General features: G+C 47.0%; 5 protein-coding genes across 5 annotated transcripts; 4 read left to right on the plus strand and 1 right to left on the minus strand.

Moving 5' to 3' along the window:
* Positions 1–147: 147 nt before the first annotated feature.
* On the plus strand, positions 148–2,250 carry FPOAC1_001848 (uncharacterized protein; the record flags this gene model as incomplete). The annotated part of the gene is made up of 6 exons (XM_044846436.1): positions 148–204; positions 271–337; positions 520–678; positions 731–814; positions 862–1,841; positions 1,918–2,250. The coding sequence occupies 6 exons, from the start codon at positions 148–150 to the stop codon at positions 2,248–2,250; spliced, it is 1,680 nt and encodes a 559-aa protein (XP_044712352.1).
* Positions 2,251–3,096: 846 nt separating this feature from the next.
* On the plus strand, positions 3,097–5,600 carry FPOAC1_001849 (uncharacterized protein; the record flags this gene model as incomplete). The annotated part of the gene is made up of 5 exons (XM_044846437.1): positions 3,097–3,265; positions 3,486–4,863; positions 4,912–5,027; positions 5,077–5,274; positions 5,323–5,600. 5 exons carry the CDS (start codon positions 3,097–3,099, stop codon positions 5,598–5,600), a joined length of 2,139 nt encoding a protein of 712 aa, XP_044712353.1.
* Positions 5,601–7,086: 1,486 nt separating this feature from the next.
* On the plus strand, positions 7,087–9,755 carry FPOAC1_001850 (uncharacterized protein; the record flags this gene model as incomplete). Its single annotated transcript, XM_044846438.1, has 3 exons — positions 7,087–7,257; positions 7,361–7,491; positions 7,550–9,755. 3 exons carry the CDS (start codon positions 7,087–7,089, stop codon positions 9,753–9,755), a joined length of 2,508 nt encoding a protein of 835 aa, XP_044712354.1.
* A 358-nt stretch (positions 9,756–10,113) lies between these two features.
* FPOAC1_001851 (uncharacterized protein) lies at positions 10,114–12,276 on the plus strand (the record flags this gene model as incomplete). Its single annotated transcript, XM_044846439.1, has 8 exons — positions 10,114–10,244; positions 10,311–10,591; positions 10,642–10,696; positions 10,746–10,965; positions 11,016–11,149; positions 11,202–11,260; positions 11,306–11,886; positions 12,271–12,276. 8 exons carry the CDS (start codon positions 10,114–10,116, stop codon positions 12,274–12,276), a joined length of 1,467 nt encoding a protein of 488 aa, XP_044712355.1.
* Positions 12,277–15,267: 2,991 nt separating this feature from the next.
* FPOAC1_001852 (uncharacterized protein) lies at positions 15,268–16,583 on the minus strand (the record flags this gene model as incomplete). The annotated part of the gene is made up of 3 exons (XM_044846440.1): positions 15,268–15,956; positions 16,006–16,203; positions 16,259–16,583. The coding sequence occupies 3 exons, from the start codon at positions 16,581–16,583 to the stop codon at positions 15,268–15,270; spliced, it is 1,212 nt and encodes a 403-aa protein (XP_044712356.1).
* Positions 16,584–17,083: the final 500 nt, after the last annotated feature.

Genomic DNA, 17,083 nt, shown 5'->3' on the forward strand with positions numbered 1-17,083 from the left:
TAAAGAAAAATAACGGCGAAGCTACTGCACACACTATTGATCCATCTAAAATTCTGATCTTTTGGGCTTGTTTTTCAGTCGGTCTAGAAGGTCATTCCTTACTTTTGAACTATTTATTTTTTAATTGAGGCTATTCCCGACCCTTCCATGGCTTTGACGAATCTTGTTCGCCGCCTTGAGCTACCGCGTGGCTCGCAGTTTATTGTACGTCACATCTTTTGTTTCGCGCCGCCCATTGAACTGACACGAGACTCTCCCTTTGACAAATAGAATGAAGATGTTAGACCAGTAGCGAGCGAAAGAAGAACATGGACGTTTCTAACGTTCCATAACTTTTGTATGTTTATTATTATATCCATCCATGCCTTCCATTGCCCTATTTCCTTTCTTTTCTCCAGTTGCAGCCAGCAAGCAAATCATTCATGCATGCAAGCAATGCATGCGTGGGTGCATAAGCGAGCCTGTTTTTTCTTCTGCTGTCCTTCCTTTTTCTGACTTCTGACCGATTGCATGGAACAGGGCTCTTGATCAATTGCAACATTGCTACCTACTTGACTGGTAGCGCTCTTATTCCTCTAGGCTTGACGTGGTGGCAGGCGATTATTGCCATTGTGTTGGGTAATATCCTCGCGACAGCTGCACTGATTCTTGCTTCTTTGGCGGGTGCTTATTATCACAGTAAGTTATATGCATCCATCAATTGGGGGGACCTGATAACTGACAATTGCAGTTGGCTTTCCTGTTTTCAGTCGGGCGGTTTGGGGTATTTGGGGTTCTCAATTCGTCATCTGGAATCGCATCTTTCTCTCTCTTGGTATGTTCTTGCGTGGTCTCTTGTGATATTCCAACTGACACTCGCAGTCTGGTATGGCTTCCAGTCATGGGTTGGCGGACAATGCGTCTATCTCATGCTCCTGTCATGGGATCCGTCCCTCGAAAACCACATCCCTAATACGATCCCTGCCTCGACGGGTATGACATCGGCCCAGTTCTTGTCGTACTTTATCTTTTGCGTCGTTACGCTCCCGTTCCTCTGGATCCGACCGCACAAGATACAAAAGTTCTTTTACTTTGCTAGCTCAATCACCCTCGTCTTCTTCGTGGTGCTATTGGTATGGGCCCTCGCGACCATGGGGTCTGATGGCTTTGGCGACACCATCAGCGACAGCACACCTCTTCCGACGACTGGTGGACCGAATAGCGTTACTTGGTTGTTGATCTCGGGTATCATGTCGACGGTTGGAGGTATCGCGGCGGGCATTCTCAATCAGAACGATTATGCGCGTCTTGCTAGACAACCTGGTGCTGCTATTTGGGGACAGACTTTTGCTTTCCCCTTGTACAGCATTGGCGCCTCTGTTATTGGCATTTTGGTTACGGCTGCTACGCAAAAACGAATGGGCGAAGCCATCTGGAACCCTCCTACATTATTCGCAGCCATGTTGATCAAGGATCCAACATCTGGCACACGGGCTGCCGTATTCTTTGCTGGTCTCGCCCTTTCCATCTCTCAAATGGGTAGCAACTTGCCAGGCAACGCACTCTCTGGCGGTATCGACTTGGCCTCTGTTTTCCCCAGGTACATCAACATCCGTCGCGGCGCGTACCTGATGGCTCTCCTCAGCCCCATCGTCAACCCCTGGAGACTTGTCAACACAGCTACCGTCTTTCTCACGGTCCTCTCCGGTTACAGTGTCTTCTTGGCACCCATGACGGGTCTCATGGTAGCCCACTACAACTTGGTGGCAAAGGGGAAGATCAACGTCGATCACCTCTATGTGGGCCACAGCGAGAGCATTTATTGGTACAAGGCGGGTATCAATTGGCGTGCATTTGCAGCGGTAAGTTGCGCTTTGACACGGAGACTATCCAATCGCAACCAATCGACATTTTCAGCTGACTCTGTTATCTTTATAGTGGATTGTAGGTGTCATTCCACTGATGCCGGGTTTCATCGCAGCAGTGAACCCATCTGTTCACGTCTCAGACGGAGCGACTGAGTTGTATAGACTCAATTATCTCTTTGGTTTCATGATGAGCGCAGTCGTGTATCATGTCCTTCACTTGGTTGTGCCAGAACAGAAGCTGGACGACTTCATCAAGGATGGCACATCTGCCAAGGACACGCAGCAGATGTACCATGATCGCTGGAACATGCCCTACACAGAGGGCGAGCCAGGGAGCCAGGAACACATCATACCGCACAGCAAGGGACCCAACTCCTTGGCGACTGTCGCGACATCTTGTTAGATTATTAGGATTATTGTTTTGAAAGTTGAGGCGAGCGATTGATTTGATTTGATTTGATTGACTGGACTAAGAGTCTCTTGTTTAGAGTTTAATAATAATAATTTCAACCCTGTAGGTATCTATTAATGTTACTACATATGTACGGGCAGAGTAGTACTGAAGAAATCCTCATTCCCATGGCGCTGGGACCAGATCCATGATTCAGGAACAAGGCTCGCAAGCTATTCCTGGGTAGACCCTGTATTGTGATCTTCAAGGATCTTCACCCACGATTTGGATTCAATCTCCAAGCCGTGTGTTCCGTTTCAATTTTGCAAGACAACAGCCACTGAAAAAAGGTCCAAGTTACTCTGTAGTTTCCCTCTATAGTTTCCGTCATTAATATCTGCCATTGACACATAAAACTAGTACGTAATTAGAACAACTCGGAGGTATCTCGACTGCATTCGGTCAAAGCCGATCCGTTCAAGCCGTTCAAGTGCCGAGACTATTGGACCTAGTGTAGTCTACAAGAAAGGTCAGGTCCCTATCCGAGTGTCCCCCAAACCAAGGGACCCCCCTTGTCGGCCAACTTATCTTTTCCCTCCATCCCTCCCTCCATCACGCCAGTTTTTTCTTTCGCCGACGAACTCGCTTCTTTCGTTCCTTCTTTCTGCAGTCTTTTCCATTCCCTTTTTTGCCTATTACTCATTTGTTCATGGTACACGTGGAGACACACACACACTCGCACTCATATACACCTCTGGACTTGTATCTCTTCTCGGTTGGCTTCGGGTACCTGAACCAGACCATACCAGGCCCATCCATAACCTACAGACACTACCGAGTACCATTTACTGGCTGATCATGGATCATTCCATGGATCCTGAAAGGGCAACTCCTTCATCCACTCCCCGCAAGTTCAGCATTCGCAGTAACTTTGGTAAAGCGCGTCAGCCCAGAAGTCGCAAGAACAGACCCTGTGACGCTTGTCGTCGCCGTAAGACTGCTTGTGTCATTACTGCTGAGCCCCCATGTGAGACGCGCCCGATTTCCATCCATCCATTCAATTCATCCGTCCATTCAATTCAATTCCCCGCTCATTACCGTACTATCGGTTCTATCTCATCATCCTTGACACTTAATAAAGCCATATATACATACACATACACCACCTTCTTTTACTTTACTTTACTTACTTTACTGTACTGTACTGTGAATTGAGTCAACTAACCAGTCCATCATTCGTAACTCAGGTCTGTTTTGTAAAAGCAGAGGCTTGCTATGCCAATCCCTCTCTGATCCCGATGCCCTGGCTCCTCGGGCCGGACCTTCTTCTGTTTCTGCTTCTGCTCATCACATCTACCCTGGTCCTGGAGGCCCATCGCCCTCAAATGCCGACACGTCTAGGAGTTTCGATGCTGCAAGTCCCGCCTCAGTGGCAGCTTCAGCTACAGCATCAGTTACGGCATCTGTTACGGCATCTGTTTCTGCCTCTACATCCGCCATCTCTCCGTCCGCGGCCTCCGAAGTCAACCGCCACAGGGCCGAACCGTCCGCCGTTGTCCACAACGGCCTCGTCCGGCCCTATCTTCCGCCTGTACCTGGTCAAAGCCCTTCTGACATCAACACGCACAACCTTGATCCACCCCGTTTGCATCCCGATCAGGAAGTTGTATACGCCATTGAAGATGTGCCAGGCAGGACTGCCCATGCCATGGCATTAGCCTCGGAGCAAGATCCCTATTTTCTCGATGCCTTTAGGTCGGTACTGCTCAGTGAGAGAGAGGGTATCGACGCCAACTTCGTCCAGGTTTACCACGGCGGGCCCGATCAGGATGATTACCCGATGCACTTTTTGCTTCTGCTCGATGAGTTCCCCGACCACAAGAATGAGGCTAGGCAGCATGCTTCGGATGCTATAGAACGTATTGTATGGCCCCATGGACCAGCCCTGGTTCGTCTTTACTTCCGGCACGTCCATGTCGGGTTACCCGTCATTCACAAGGCTCGCTTCCTTCGACAGTATGCAACTTCCAAACTGGACATACCCTCGTCGCTACGGGGTGCCGTGTATGCCCTGGCCTGCGTCTTCTGGTCCCAAGATGCCCAGCTCGCCAGGATACCTTGTCCCTTCCAACAGCACGAGCTAACAAATAATGCTCAAGAGGCACTGCGGCGGGAACTCGAAGCGCCTAACCTGTCTCGCCTCATGTCAGCGCTGTTGCTGATGCATATGGTACCACCCGAGATAGACAGTGTCGAGACTCCTTACCTCTGGGTCATGGCATGTCAAGCCACCTCGATCGCGCAGATGCTCGGTCTTCACATGGACCCTGACAAGTGGAACATTGCGCCATGGGAAAAGAGGCTGCGTAAGAAGCTCTGGTGGGCCGTCTTTTACACAGACTGTTGGTCGTCAGTCTGCCACGGTAACCCCCCGCATATAAGCTACGAATCCTTTACGACTCCGCCACCAGATATGGACGATCTTCGGTCCGGTGAAGACATCCCTGACGATCTGCGGTACATGATTGACCCTGAGGATGCCACCTTCCGCGTAGTTGACGGTGCCCGTTTCCTTGAGCAAATTACTGTGTCAAGGGAGATGCGTGCCATCTTGGATTGCAGCCAGTGAGTCGAGTTTGATCCAATATTTGTGCAATAACTTACATGTAATAGCGGTGTACGATCGAATACGCAGACGCGTACACAATTGATACCCATTCGAGAAACGCTCAAGGAATGGCCCAGCCTTATCCCAAGTTGCTTGGCTGTGAGACCTTATGCACACAATGGTATGTCATTCATTCACATAGTTGGCCGATGGTATCTAACAGTTATTAGGACCCCTGCACATCTCCTTCTTTGCAACACAAGTACTACTGTTCCGTGGTCTCATGTTCCCCGCCACAAGAGCCGCAAAGGTGACACCTGGTTCAAACCTGCAAAGATGGCTCTCCACTGCGCTCGCAGAATTCGAGCTTTTCACAACATTTATGTCATATATCACCGAACAAGAACTCACCAGCTTCTGGGGTCGTTGTAAGTTTCTGTTCTCACCCCTATATCCCATAGATTAACACAACCTAGTTGCCCGATCGCAGCTCATTCTCTGTGGTAACTTTCTCATTTACTTGTTTCTCCTCGCCAGTGATCCTCGCGATGTGGAGGCGGCTTACAGGTTATTGGAAAAGTTCCACCTTTCACTGCAGAGACTTGGTGCTACGGGAGACCCGGCAGCACAGGTCTTTTTGAGACCTGTCATTTTGAGGATTGATTCGTTCTTTATGCAAGCTACCGAGTTGATCAAACATGGAAGAACGGTGAAGCTGGAGCCGCCTGTCATGACAGTGCCGAGAGGAGAGTAGCTATCTATGTCTATACTAGAGTGATTCTGCACTCGTAATGAATTAATGATATCCAAAATACAACCAGGTCTTCTGATACACTTACACTACTCAAGGAACAAGGGTTAGTTGTACCATGTCACCCCAACCGTGCGTGGTACTATTATGACGGCAATTCTCCATGTCTCGGCGAATATATGCATGCATGTTTCTAAACTATTTGTAACCACCCTTGTCTTTGTCCAAGTTGACGTCGGCCAACTCAGTTCATCAATTATCAGATGAGTTTTGTTTTGCGCCGTTGATCGGCAAGCTTAGCATCGGGTGAGAAAATAGTTCCGCCTCGCTTAGTTTGTTCGCCGACGATGCATTTACAAGGGTTCGAGAGGCGTTCAGTCTATTGCCTCGAAAGAGTTGCTTGCATTAGTATCCTGCAATAATTTTGAAGAGTTCCCCGATCAGTCTCTCAATTCTCGTATTTGCGAATTCGTGTATTGTTTAATATGTAACTTGTGACATTGTCATAGTACCTGGCGGAACATGGTGGGTGGATGGGGTAAAGTAACCTGTATAGGGTATGTGGGAGAGTTTGTTGGAAACCCACTACTAAACAGCAGGTCAATTGTCGAACAAACAGACAAGCAGCAAGACAAGCAGAAGTTGTCTGGAATAGGCAGCTTGGGGTTAATTCCCTCTGTATTTGAGTATTTAGGTCATGAAATCTTCTGTGAGGACCCTTTCCCTCTTTCCTAGTTATCTTAGTTATGTCAATATTATCACCTATTCTGTCTGTGTTGATGACTCATACACTTGAACCTTGTAACAGAGTCTCAATCTTGAGTTTGCTATCTCTCTGCCATCTAGACTTTATAGAAATTGAAATGATGATAAAGATTGCCTAAACATGATAAATAATTCAATATTATTGTTCTCAAGCACTACAACCAGTTTCAACATGCTCATATCCGATATAGTCTGGCAGGTTGACTTGCTTATCGAACGCAGATTGCACCATCAGCAGCGACATGATGCCCAAAAGTATCTTCTTTTCCTCGTTTTTGGGTCATGGCAATTGTACAACAGACAGCAAGTTACCGGATCATATTGAAATACTTGCCCGCGTATTCATTCTTTGAATCTCACTGCCCGGAGTACACCTCGTTAATACCTCATGTCTTTTCGAAGATGACAAGTGTTCTCGCTCACACCAGCCATAAGTACTGCTGGTCGGATACTCAAGAATTGACCAAGTTAGCTACTTGATATATCAAACTACGTGATAAATATGGTCGTTGGAAAAGAGATGTTGTTGAATCGAGGTTTATCAGTCTCCATAAATTCTGTCATGCCCCCGTATCATCCATCAGTGGCTTTTTAGCATTGACGCCATCTACGTCTACCATCGGGAGCATGCATCCGCCTGTTCCCACCCGCGGAAGACAGTGTTTCCACCCGAGGACATTCATTCCTCCCCCAACCACCCCCCAGCAAAGGAAGCATCGATTCGATGAACCCTTTCCTCTTCCCTGTTGGAGAGTCAGACAGTCAGAGTCAGGTTCTACCAATGTCAGCGTCAACAGCAATTGAGTCTTCAGCGATAGCCGCCAAGCGTCGCTTAAGGCGCATCCCTGACGAATCTCGTAAAAGAAATGCTCAAAGCTGTGACCGTTGTCGCAAGGTGAGTTGAGTTCAGTTCTGTTCTTTAGTTAGATTCTCTCTCTCTGCGTAACACAACATGATTTATCCACTCAAGACTTGGGGCTGATTATGTCTGCTTTAAGCGACGTTGCAAGTGTGTACCCGACCCTTCAGGTACAGGCTGCATTAACTGCGTCGAACATAATGTCACCTGTTTGTACACGGCGCCTCGTAAGACACGCTTCTATGGGAGTGTCGATGATTTAAGCGATAGGTGCCAGCAGACCCAACCCCATTGTATGAGCTACACCCATGTTAATGTATCTTGATAGGTACCTTTGTCTAGAAGCTCTCGTAAAAGGTGCATTCCCAAATGAAGCCCTCGATACCGTCAATCATGCACAATTGGGTCAGCGAATGGGTTATAAAATGCCCAATATCTCTGACCCTAATCGCAAGTTGATTAAAGTTGAAGAATTAGTTTCAAGTCCTCCCAACAATACACAGACGCCACCAACAGGACCAGAAATTATTACTACAGAAGATCAGGCTGCTGTAGCCGGTAAATCCCAAACCGAAGAGCCTCAGTCATCGCTGGTCAAAGATAACTCTGGCCATCATCACTACATTGGCCCCTCAGGGACACTTAATTTCTGGAATCAGTTGCGGAATCTCGTCGATTCGAACGATAGCCAGGCTAATCCAGCCCGTCAGGGAGCTACCAAGTTCACTCAAGATAATACGAGTCGTCTCCTCGAAGCTGACGAATCTGATGAAGACGATCAACCACAGCTCAATGCTGCTTGGTCCCAAGACGGACCTTCGCCTGGATCCATAACGTCTGCTGTCGCGCGCGACTTTACACGTCTTCCCACCACTGACATGGATGAGATTCTCAGCCAATTCCCTCCAAACGAAGTTTTGGACAAACTCATCGAGTCATACTTTACAAAAGTCCACGATGACTTTCCCCTCTTTCATCGAGCATCGTTTGAAGAAGAATATGAGCTGTTTGTCGTTCAAGCTCGACAGGATCCGTGTCGTTCAAATTCAAGACCACTTCCATTGCCTGACTGGGGTTGGATTGGTTGTCTTCATATGATTGTCGTATTTGGATCCATATCGGATCGTTCAATTCCCAACATTGACCACTCTGCTCTACGGCGAAGATCAGTAACAGTGACTAGATCCCTACTGCCTCAGTTCATCGCAAAGTGCTCCTTAAGTAACGTCAGAGTCTTGTTACTCCTGGCCCTCTTTTTACACAACAATAACGAGAGGAACGCTGCGTGGAATGTAGCAGGCACAGCAACTCGCATCTCTTTTGCCCTCGGACTACATCGACTGGATATGAGTTCTTCATTCAGACCACTTGAAAGAGAAGTCAGAAAATGGGTATTTTGCACACTTTACTCGTTCGAGCAATTCCTCGCCTCAAGTCTTGGACGGCCTAGTGGCCTGCAAGAGCTCGATGTCGAAGTCGTCCCTCCCAGGGAAGACTTTGTCGAAGGTGGCATAGGAACTGATGCCAGACTCGTATCATGGTCTATCAAACTCCAGGCTATTCTAGCACGAACAAGACTCCTACACGGAGTAAACCGAAGTCCAGGACCGAAGGTGGATGAGATTATGAACGCTTTGGATGGGTGGAAAAGAGATATAGAAAAAGCACCAGGACTAGACGTTTCTTGGATGAAATTGGAAGGCAGGGCTCTACCATCTTTAGACGGAGACGGTGCCGTGGATATGGAGGAAATCAAAGTCTCGCTGGCTTGGAAAACACGTCCACAACTTCGCGCTGTATTGTTGATGCACATACAGTTTCACTACATCGCCATTGTTGCTACAAGGCCGCTGCTACTTCGCGACGTAGCATCGACGCGCAAGGCTGATGCTGAAGCACCCAAAATACCGGTACCTCCACACGCTGCGTTGTGTGTCAAGCACGCATGTCAATTGAGCTACCTCATGATTCTTCTTAACCACTTCGATGTTCTCAACGGTCTTTCTGGTCTGGATATCTTTTACGCATACTGCTCAGCCATGATCTTGATCCTTCGACTACTTCGGCTACGCCCTGGCGAACTGGTCGAAGGAGTCAAGCCAGACGAGGTAGCTCTGCAAAGCAAGATCCGACATATAGTAGAGACCCTACGAAACGTTATCAACCAAACCGAAAAGTGTGGCTCAATGGCGCGACTGGCCCAGGTTGTCGATACCTTCTCAGAGTGCGCCAACATCCCGAACGATCCACCAGCCATGGCAAATCTCCCTCCACAAGGCATAAACGCGAACAACATGCCGCCTTATCCTCCCGGATGGCAAGCTCAGCAGATGCAGCCACATGATCCCCAAGTTCAAGGGATGGGGTCTATGGATGGTCTTTTGAATTTCTTGCCCTTCCCGGGATTTCCAACTGCTGAGGGGTCCATGGCACAGTTCATACCGGGGAACGACGTGGAAACGGCTGGTTGGGCTGAAATGGAGTTTCTAATGGAGGGATATGGTGAAGCAAATAGAACAGGGTATTACGGATAGACATGGATAAGTTGTTCAACTAATTAATGTATGATAGAGATATCCATATTTTATCAACTTGATTGAAGTGCCAAGTCACCACAGCCAAGACCTATCGTCAAAATAGCCTAAAGCGTCTTTTCGTCAAGGTTGATTCTTTATGGAAATACTTGTAATGTTGCATCCAACTCCTCACGCCAAGTCTGCTGGTTGGCCATTGACCAATACCCTTGCACATCAGAAACCTGGTCAAGTTAGTGCTTACGTCTTCTCAAATATCGCTGCATCTCATTCCATCCTCCAATCCTCCTTTCCTTGGGATCGCACGAAACAACCTTGACAGGATAGAGTTAACATGTCACAGCACACCACCGAAACCATGCAGGGTGAGGAAGCCACAGTTGCTAAGACTAATAAGCCTCGACAGCGTCGTACGCACACGCGAAGTAGATCGGGCTGCTCAGAGTGTCGCAACCGCAGAGTGAGATGTGACGAGCAAAAGCCTCAATGGTGAGCCACTGTCTAATCCTGTTTAGTCTTGCGGTCGATCTCTTACTAAAATGACTAATTGATAAGCCAAAACTGCATCAACAGCCAGAGAACATGCGAGTACCCTCCTGTCAAAATCCCTCTCAGGGAGCGAAGAGCACTAGAGAGAGCAGCTGAAAATGTTCAACCTTGGCAGGCTACGACGCCCTGGGTACATACCCCTCGGGAAACTTCCAGATATGCTAAAAGACCTGAGGTACCAAATTCACAGTCTTTGGTAGCACAATTGGCTCTTTCTACATCGGTGATGAACATGGGTTGTTCTTCCATTAATATGCCGCTGAGATCACAGGAGCTGTTTCATTACTGTACGTGGAATTCACCTGTAGGTTTGTTTCATACTGACCCTGGCTCTCAGTCTATGGGACTGGTTCAACGCTTGGAGTTTCACCGAAGGACCACACAAAAGACTGGTAAGGGTATCTGATCCCTGGAAGTTGTGCTTGCGCTAAAAATGTATAGTCTTGCCTTTATCATCTCAAATCCCGACTCACTTAGAAGCGCAGTACTCATGGCGGGTATCCATTTCGCTTTCAACGTTGGCACCCTCTCCAAGTTTGAAACGACATTTCTGTATCACAAAATTGAGGCTGTACAGCAAGTTAGGAAGTGGGTATCTAGAGGAGACATAAAGCTACTTGCCGGGATCACCAAACAGATCGCTACTTTGACTTTTGCCGAGGTTTATAACACCCACTAGTAAATCATAAGAGATGATGCTAACCGTAGTAGATCTGTCGAGGTGATGTAAGATTAGCTGAAACACACCTAAGTGTCGTTTATGCTCTTTCCAACCGATTACGAGGTCAAGAGGATGGCCAGTGCAAGACCATCGATCAAGAGCTTTCAGATCGATATTTCCTTCTGTCAGTTCTCGTACTCACCCAACTACGATCAATTATCAACTAACAAGAGCAGGACATCCACTTTTGTCCACGGCTTGAAGAGTGTTCTCAAAGGCGTCGCCTCTGAAAATGGTCTCGATGGCGACATATATACCATCGAGCTAACCAAAACCATAGACCTCCTCCACAATTTCCACTTGACAGCTGGCCAATTCTCCCATCATCTCAAGCTCAAGGCCGTTCGGTTAATTCCAGCCTTTTTTGAAGCGCCTTACAGCGGTGCACAGTTACTCGACGTTGACTACAGGCCCATTCTCGAGTGTCTCCAGGGTGTAGTTGAGATGGGTTCAAAAGAACAGGATGAGTTTTGGCTATACGGTCGATCCTCTGTGTTTTACGACAACATCATCTCGGCACATCTGAACTCTATTTACTATGGGAGTGATGACAACAAGTCTGACGCCACTACGCCTGAAGAATTGAGGCACAGGACATCCTGGTGCGCTCTGATGGTAGCGGTAGAGTTGTATGTCGAACAGGTTGTGACTCTATGGTGTCCCTTGAAAAAGGAGATACTCCTCCACTCTTTACGCATACTGCAACGTGATGTTGCTTTTGCTATGCAAAAGCCTGACTCATTGCAACTTGCGGAGTTGATATTGTGGGAGTCGTTTGTTGGGCTGGTAAGCATCTGTTGGCATGAGAAGGAGGGCGATATGGACTTGGAACCTGGTTTGAGGCCGTTCTTTGAAGGAATTGTAAGGGTTCAGAGTGAGGCAATGAGATTGCATACGTGGGAAGATGTGAGGGGGGTGTTGATGGGTATTCTATGGCCCCGTTCAAGAAGCAAAGATGGGCACATGAGTAGGATCTGGGAGGCGGCTATGGTTGATGGTGTTGACTCCAGGAGATAGACCTGTTATCCATTGCCCAGATAATATTGAACTTTATTGAAGAATTATGTCATATTAGTGGTAGCTGATAAACATCGACCCGATTGGCTAATTTAAGAGTAAACTCCAGGTAGGCGAGAGTGTCGCAACCTGGTCGATTGAGCTGAATTACCTTCAAAGAGACACAGTACAGATGGAAGGCTTTGTTTGTCATGAAGCCCTCGGAGAATTACTGACTAAGACGCCTAGTCGTAACGTGACCGGGACAGAACAAAAACACTGCTCCTGCAGCTTCGTCAACCCATACCATGTCTTGTGATGAAGCTACCCACGAAATATACCAGTCACACAGACTGTTTGGCCCAGTATTCTCTCGAAGCGCCGTGTTTGTCATTCAATGCCTGAGGGCTAATCAGTTGATGTGGTTGGTGATTGACATGCTGGGGGTCAATTCAGGTAATTTTACTCTGCTGGTGGCGTCAATGATCTGATGGACGGGTCTGAGACACGGCAGAGTGCCAAGAATTAGTTCCATGTATGTATTTGTACAAAAGAAAGGCTGTGGCTTTTTCTATTTTCTCCCTGTCCCACCCATCATCCATTGCGCTGTTGTCCGTCCGTCCCTGTCCAAGATTCCGCCGTAACACCTCTCATTACTACTAACAGTATATTAATAGAGTACTGCGCACAGTAAAAAGACTTAAATAGAACTCAAAGATAAAAAAACATATAGTAATTATCAGTCTCTTCGTTATACCCTGATAGAGGGCCCCATCTGTTGGACCTTGAGGGGCTGTCTTGCAGTAATGTAGCTGGACCACGTTGTATCATCATCCGAAACAGATGACGAAGTGTAATAATATTTACGATTGGTTCCTAGATGTTTGGTAGGGGTAATAAAGGGGACCGTTTGTAACATTGTAACACTCGCATGGAAGATGCAGTCATAGTTTCACAATGCATAACACCTTTTACCTACAATCAAGATGAGAAACAAGTCCAGGAGATAATTACAATGTAGGTAACAGGCCAGCAGCTGTTACTATCCCTCCTTATTTTAGTAAATAACAGAAGCTTGAACTTGACAGTCTACAGTGCCTCTATGTCCAAGTTTGGGTCTCGCATAAAAGATATATTTTGTTCTGAACTCCATAACCTATGAACTTTTCTGCTTCGTTACACCGCGGCGAGTTCTCGGACCCTGAGATATCGAGCCAAGGCGGCCTGATGTAGTCACCACTCCTGACGTAAAACATTTGCTACGTGTCCTGTACATTTCGTATCATATCCCCCACCTATGATCAGTTTATCGTTTATTTTGTAGATGGACAGTTAATTGGAACCACGTTAAAACGGAAGTAGACATATTAGAGGAGACTTGTACCAGGAGAACACAGTATAAAGATTTATCCGAAGCACATGCCATTTCGATTTAGTATTGAATTTGTAAAGTGATAATAACAGAGGGGACTCAGTGTCCATGACCTTATCGAATTGACCCCTTCAGCACGGCAATGAAGATTGAATACCCATATTTCGGGTCAGTCTACAAGCCACAATAGGTCTGGAAGCAGGTCTTTACGTACGTACCTATGCGAGATGACTTAGGAGACAAGAGGCCTCCCATCGCACGGGTAGCGGAGCCTAGTTTGGTACGTACATGCAGCTGAACATCTTCAGCTAACATACTCCAATAATATCACAGGAACTCATAGTGTATTTCAGTATGAAGCATAAATAAGATTAGTTGCGAAGCCAGAGCTAAGCGTGTAATGTAATGGTTCATGAGCCGCATTCATCGGACCACGAGTCCCCGACAGGCCGGTACCCTGTGAGTATCTCCAGCTGCCGGCATAACACCGCCGTCACAGGCCTAGCCTTATGATACCGGCTCAATTGGCACTTATTATAGGCGAACTGAAGTTGTAGAGGCTGTGTTATTCTCTGCTTAGTGTTGAAAACGTAACCAGTGTGGTAACAGGAGAAGAAATGCTACCCAAGTTAGTTGCACTCGTGATTCCAGATACCACGTGATTCCGGTACAACACAATGCGTTGTGGCTGTGGAGGTTACCTGGAGAGACTGATGAAAGCGAGTGTATTCTTTGAACCAGGCAATCATAAACCGATAGTTGTTCAAGAATATATTTAGGTGGATCAGAAAGGTGTCTTGCAGGAAATGGAAACGGCACCGATACGCACCGCTTGGGGCACCTCATATGAGCTAATACAACTCCATATACTTCATCAGCTGTACTGAGGTGTATTTGCGGCTTACTGACCCCTGATACAATACTCAGGGGCAGATGTTAAGCTTCTGGGGCCGAGGAGATCTACTGCGGCGTGTCCTGTCATCGACATCGCCCGATAAACGCACGTGGACTTGCTGATCGCAACCCAGGGGAGCCGTGTCTGTTCAGGGGTTCATAGGAGATGGAAACCTGATGCATGGGGGGTGCACGAAACAAGAAGTGAATAGGGAATCGCCGATTCTGGTAGGGGGTCTTTACGGATAGTTCCGATCTCAACGATGGACTCATTAAGGAGTCTCCATCGGCGCTGGGCCTGGAGGGTCTGTCTTGCAGTAGCGTAACTGGGTCAAGTTCATTATCCGAAACTGACGACCAAGTGTACATGTACTGACCTACGGAGGGTTTCAGTCAGTATATAGCTGACAAGGGGGCCGTGTGTACTACCTGTATTTAGGACGCAGTCGCAGCTTTACCATATATGATACCTTGTAACTTTGATAAGGGATATTAGAACGCCCAAGGCTAGGGGACGACTGCACTGTGGGTAACAAGTCAGTAGCCGTTGCACCCCCTCTGACTTGGATCAATGCTGAATGAGTTTGACACTTCAGAGGATCTCTTTGTGTCGATTTGAGTCTCGTGTATGCGATAGACGCTGTTCAAAACTCCACATTATGTGCACATTTGTGCTTCGTTATAGCGCTTTGAGTTCTAAAATTTGAGTTTTCGTGCCAGAGCGGCTAGCTGGACCCGTCACTCTGAATGTGAGAAATCTGACCTTGTCCTCTCCAATTTTAGCTCATCGTCCACTCGAAACTTTAGAGAATAAGGCTTATATCACGATTTGATTCCATGTTTAGTCGTTGAAAATACGTTGAGACTAAACAGACATTCATAATATTTGTGCTTATATTGGGTTTATAATAATAATAATACGGAAACAGATGCAGTGAGATCATCAAACTCAATTTACTACAAAACAGCGACAGACGGTTCTACCCAAGCTTCTCAATAACCTGCTTGCCCAATCCACTCTTGCTAAACATCTCTCTCAAATCCTCCACCAACTCTTCAGGCCTCTCAATCGAAGCAAAATGTCCACCACTTGTATGGATCTTCTCAAACGCAATGGGTCCCAAAGTTCTTCCCCACGTCCTCGGGACAAAGACGATGTCCTTGGGGAAGTATGAAAGCCCAAGTGGGACGTTGGGGACCCAGTCGTTGATCTTCTTCGTCAGATCCTGGTCCGCATGTCTACTCTCATAGTAGATCCTGCAGCTTGCAGCGGGTCCTGCTTTAGAAAACTGATAGAGAGAAACCCATGTCAGAATCTCATCGTCTGTCCACTTGTAGTCATCAGTCCAGTCGTGGAGCTTCTCATAAGTCCATGAAAGCAAGGCCACGGGAGAGTCAGCGAGACCGAAGCCTATGGTGGAGGGCTTGCTACTCATTATGAGATTGTAAGCGAGACCCTCATTGTAGAAATGCTTCATCTGCTCAATGCCTTGTTTCTCTAGAGGAGTGAAAGGAGAGAGCCAGAAGCGAAGGAACTGCCATGGAGTTTTCAAAGGGTTAGGTGGGCTGACAGCTGGAATCATGCTCATATGCGAGGCAAGGCAGTTCTCGGGGTATTGAGAACCGATGAGACGAGTGATGATATAACCCCAATCACCTCCTTGGGTGACTGCCGCAATGTTAGTGCTGCTTTAGAACTGGAATATTGTGAACAGTACCATATTTGTTGTAGCCTAGCTTGAGCATCAACTTGTGTAGAGTTTCAGCGTATCGAGGAATTCCAAACCCACTCTTTGACACACCATCCGAGAAGACATGGTTAGGCAAAGAAGGCGCGACAACATGAAAAGAAGGTCCATCTTTGGGTTCAGTCAGAAGAGGAAGAATCTTGAGAACTTCAACAAAACTTCCAGGCCCTATAGCAACCATTAGTCGAATTCACATTTCTAATTAAAATGCAAGTGACCTTACAGCCATGAACGAAGAGAAGAGGGATGCTGTCGGGTTTGCTGCTCTTCTGGTGCAAGAAGTGAATCTCAAGATCTCCAAAACCATCCACAGATACGTCAGTGGTGAATTGAGGATACTGGTTCAGTTTGGCTTCTTGGGCTCTCCAGTCAAATCCATCCTTCCAATATGCGGCGAGACGCTTCACATCACTAAGACTAGCACCGAAGGTCCAGTCATCAGAGACTTCACCTTCAATGGGAAATCTTGCATGTCCAAGTTTTGTTTTCAGGAGCTCGATTTCCGAGTCTGAAACGTTGATTGTATATGGCTTGATGTCGACAGTCATGGTTGCAGTATTTTGATAACAAGGTATTGGGCATGTCAGAGTGGGTGTAGCAGGGTCTGTTTGGTGGATGATATATATACTTTTGGTGTCTAAGCTGAGAGACTAGCCTCATTGATCAACTACACTGAGTCAAATGCTCCATAACCAGTTGCTTTCTATTATTTACAAATTATTTTTTGCAGTAGAAAAAGTTAATTAAAATTACTATTCTGTTCAAGAATCATAAACAATGCAGAATTTACTCGTCACGATATCATGACCTTTTCTTCCCCCCCATCATACGGAGAAGACGAATGTCGGGTACGTAGCATTTCGAATCGCCATATTTCACTCAAGTGCCCTAACAGTGCTAAAATCATGATACATTTAGGATCAACCAACGGACCTCCGTTCCCTTGTTTGCAATCAAACCCTGCTTCACGCTTTCGTCAAGCGAAAGGGTTGGAAAACGTCTCCACAGAGAGCATATTCCTAGACAAGATGTGACCAAATGGGGTCAA

This window comes from Fusarium poae, chromosome 1 (assembly GCF_019609905.1).
Source record: "Fusarium poae strain DAOMC 252244 chromosome 1, whole genome shotgun sequence".
NCBI classification, from domain to species: domain Eukaryota; kingdom Fungi; phylum Ascomycota; class Sordariomycetes; order Hypocreales; family Nectriaceae; genus Fusarium; species Fusarium poae.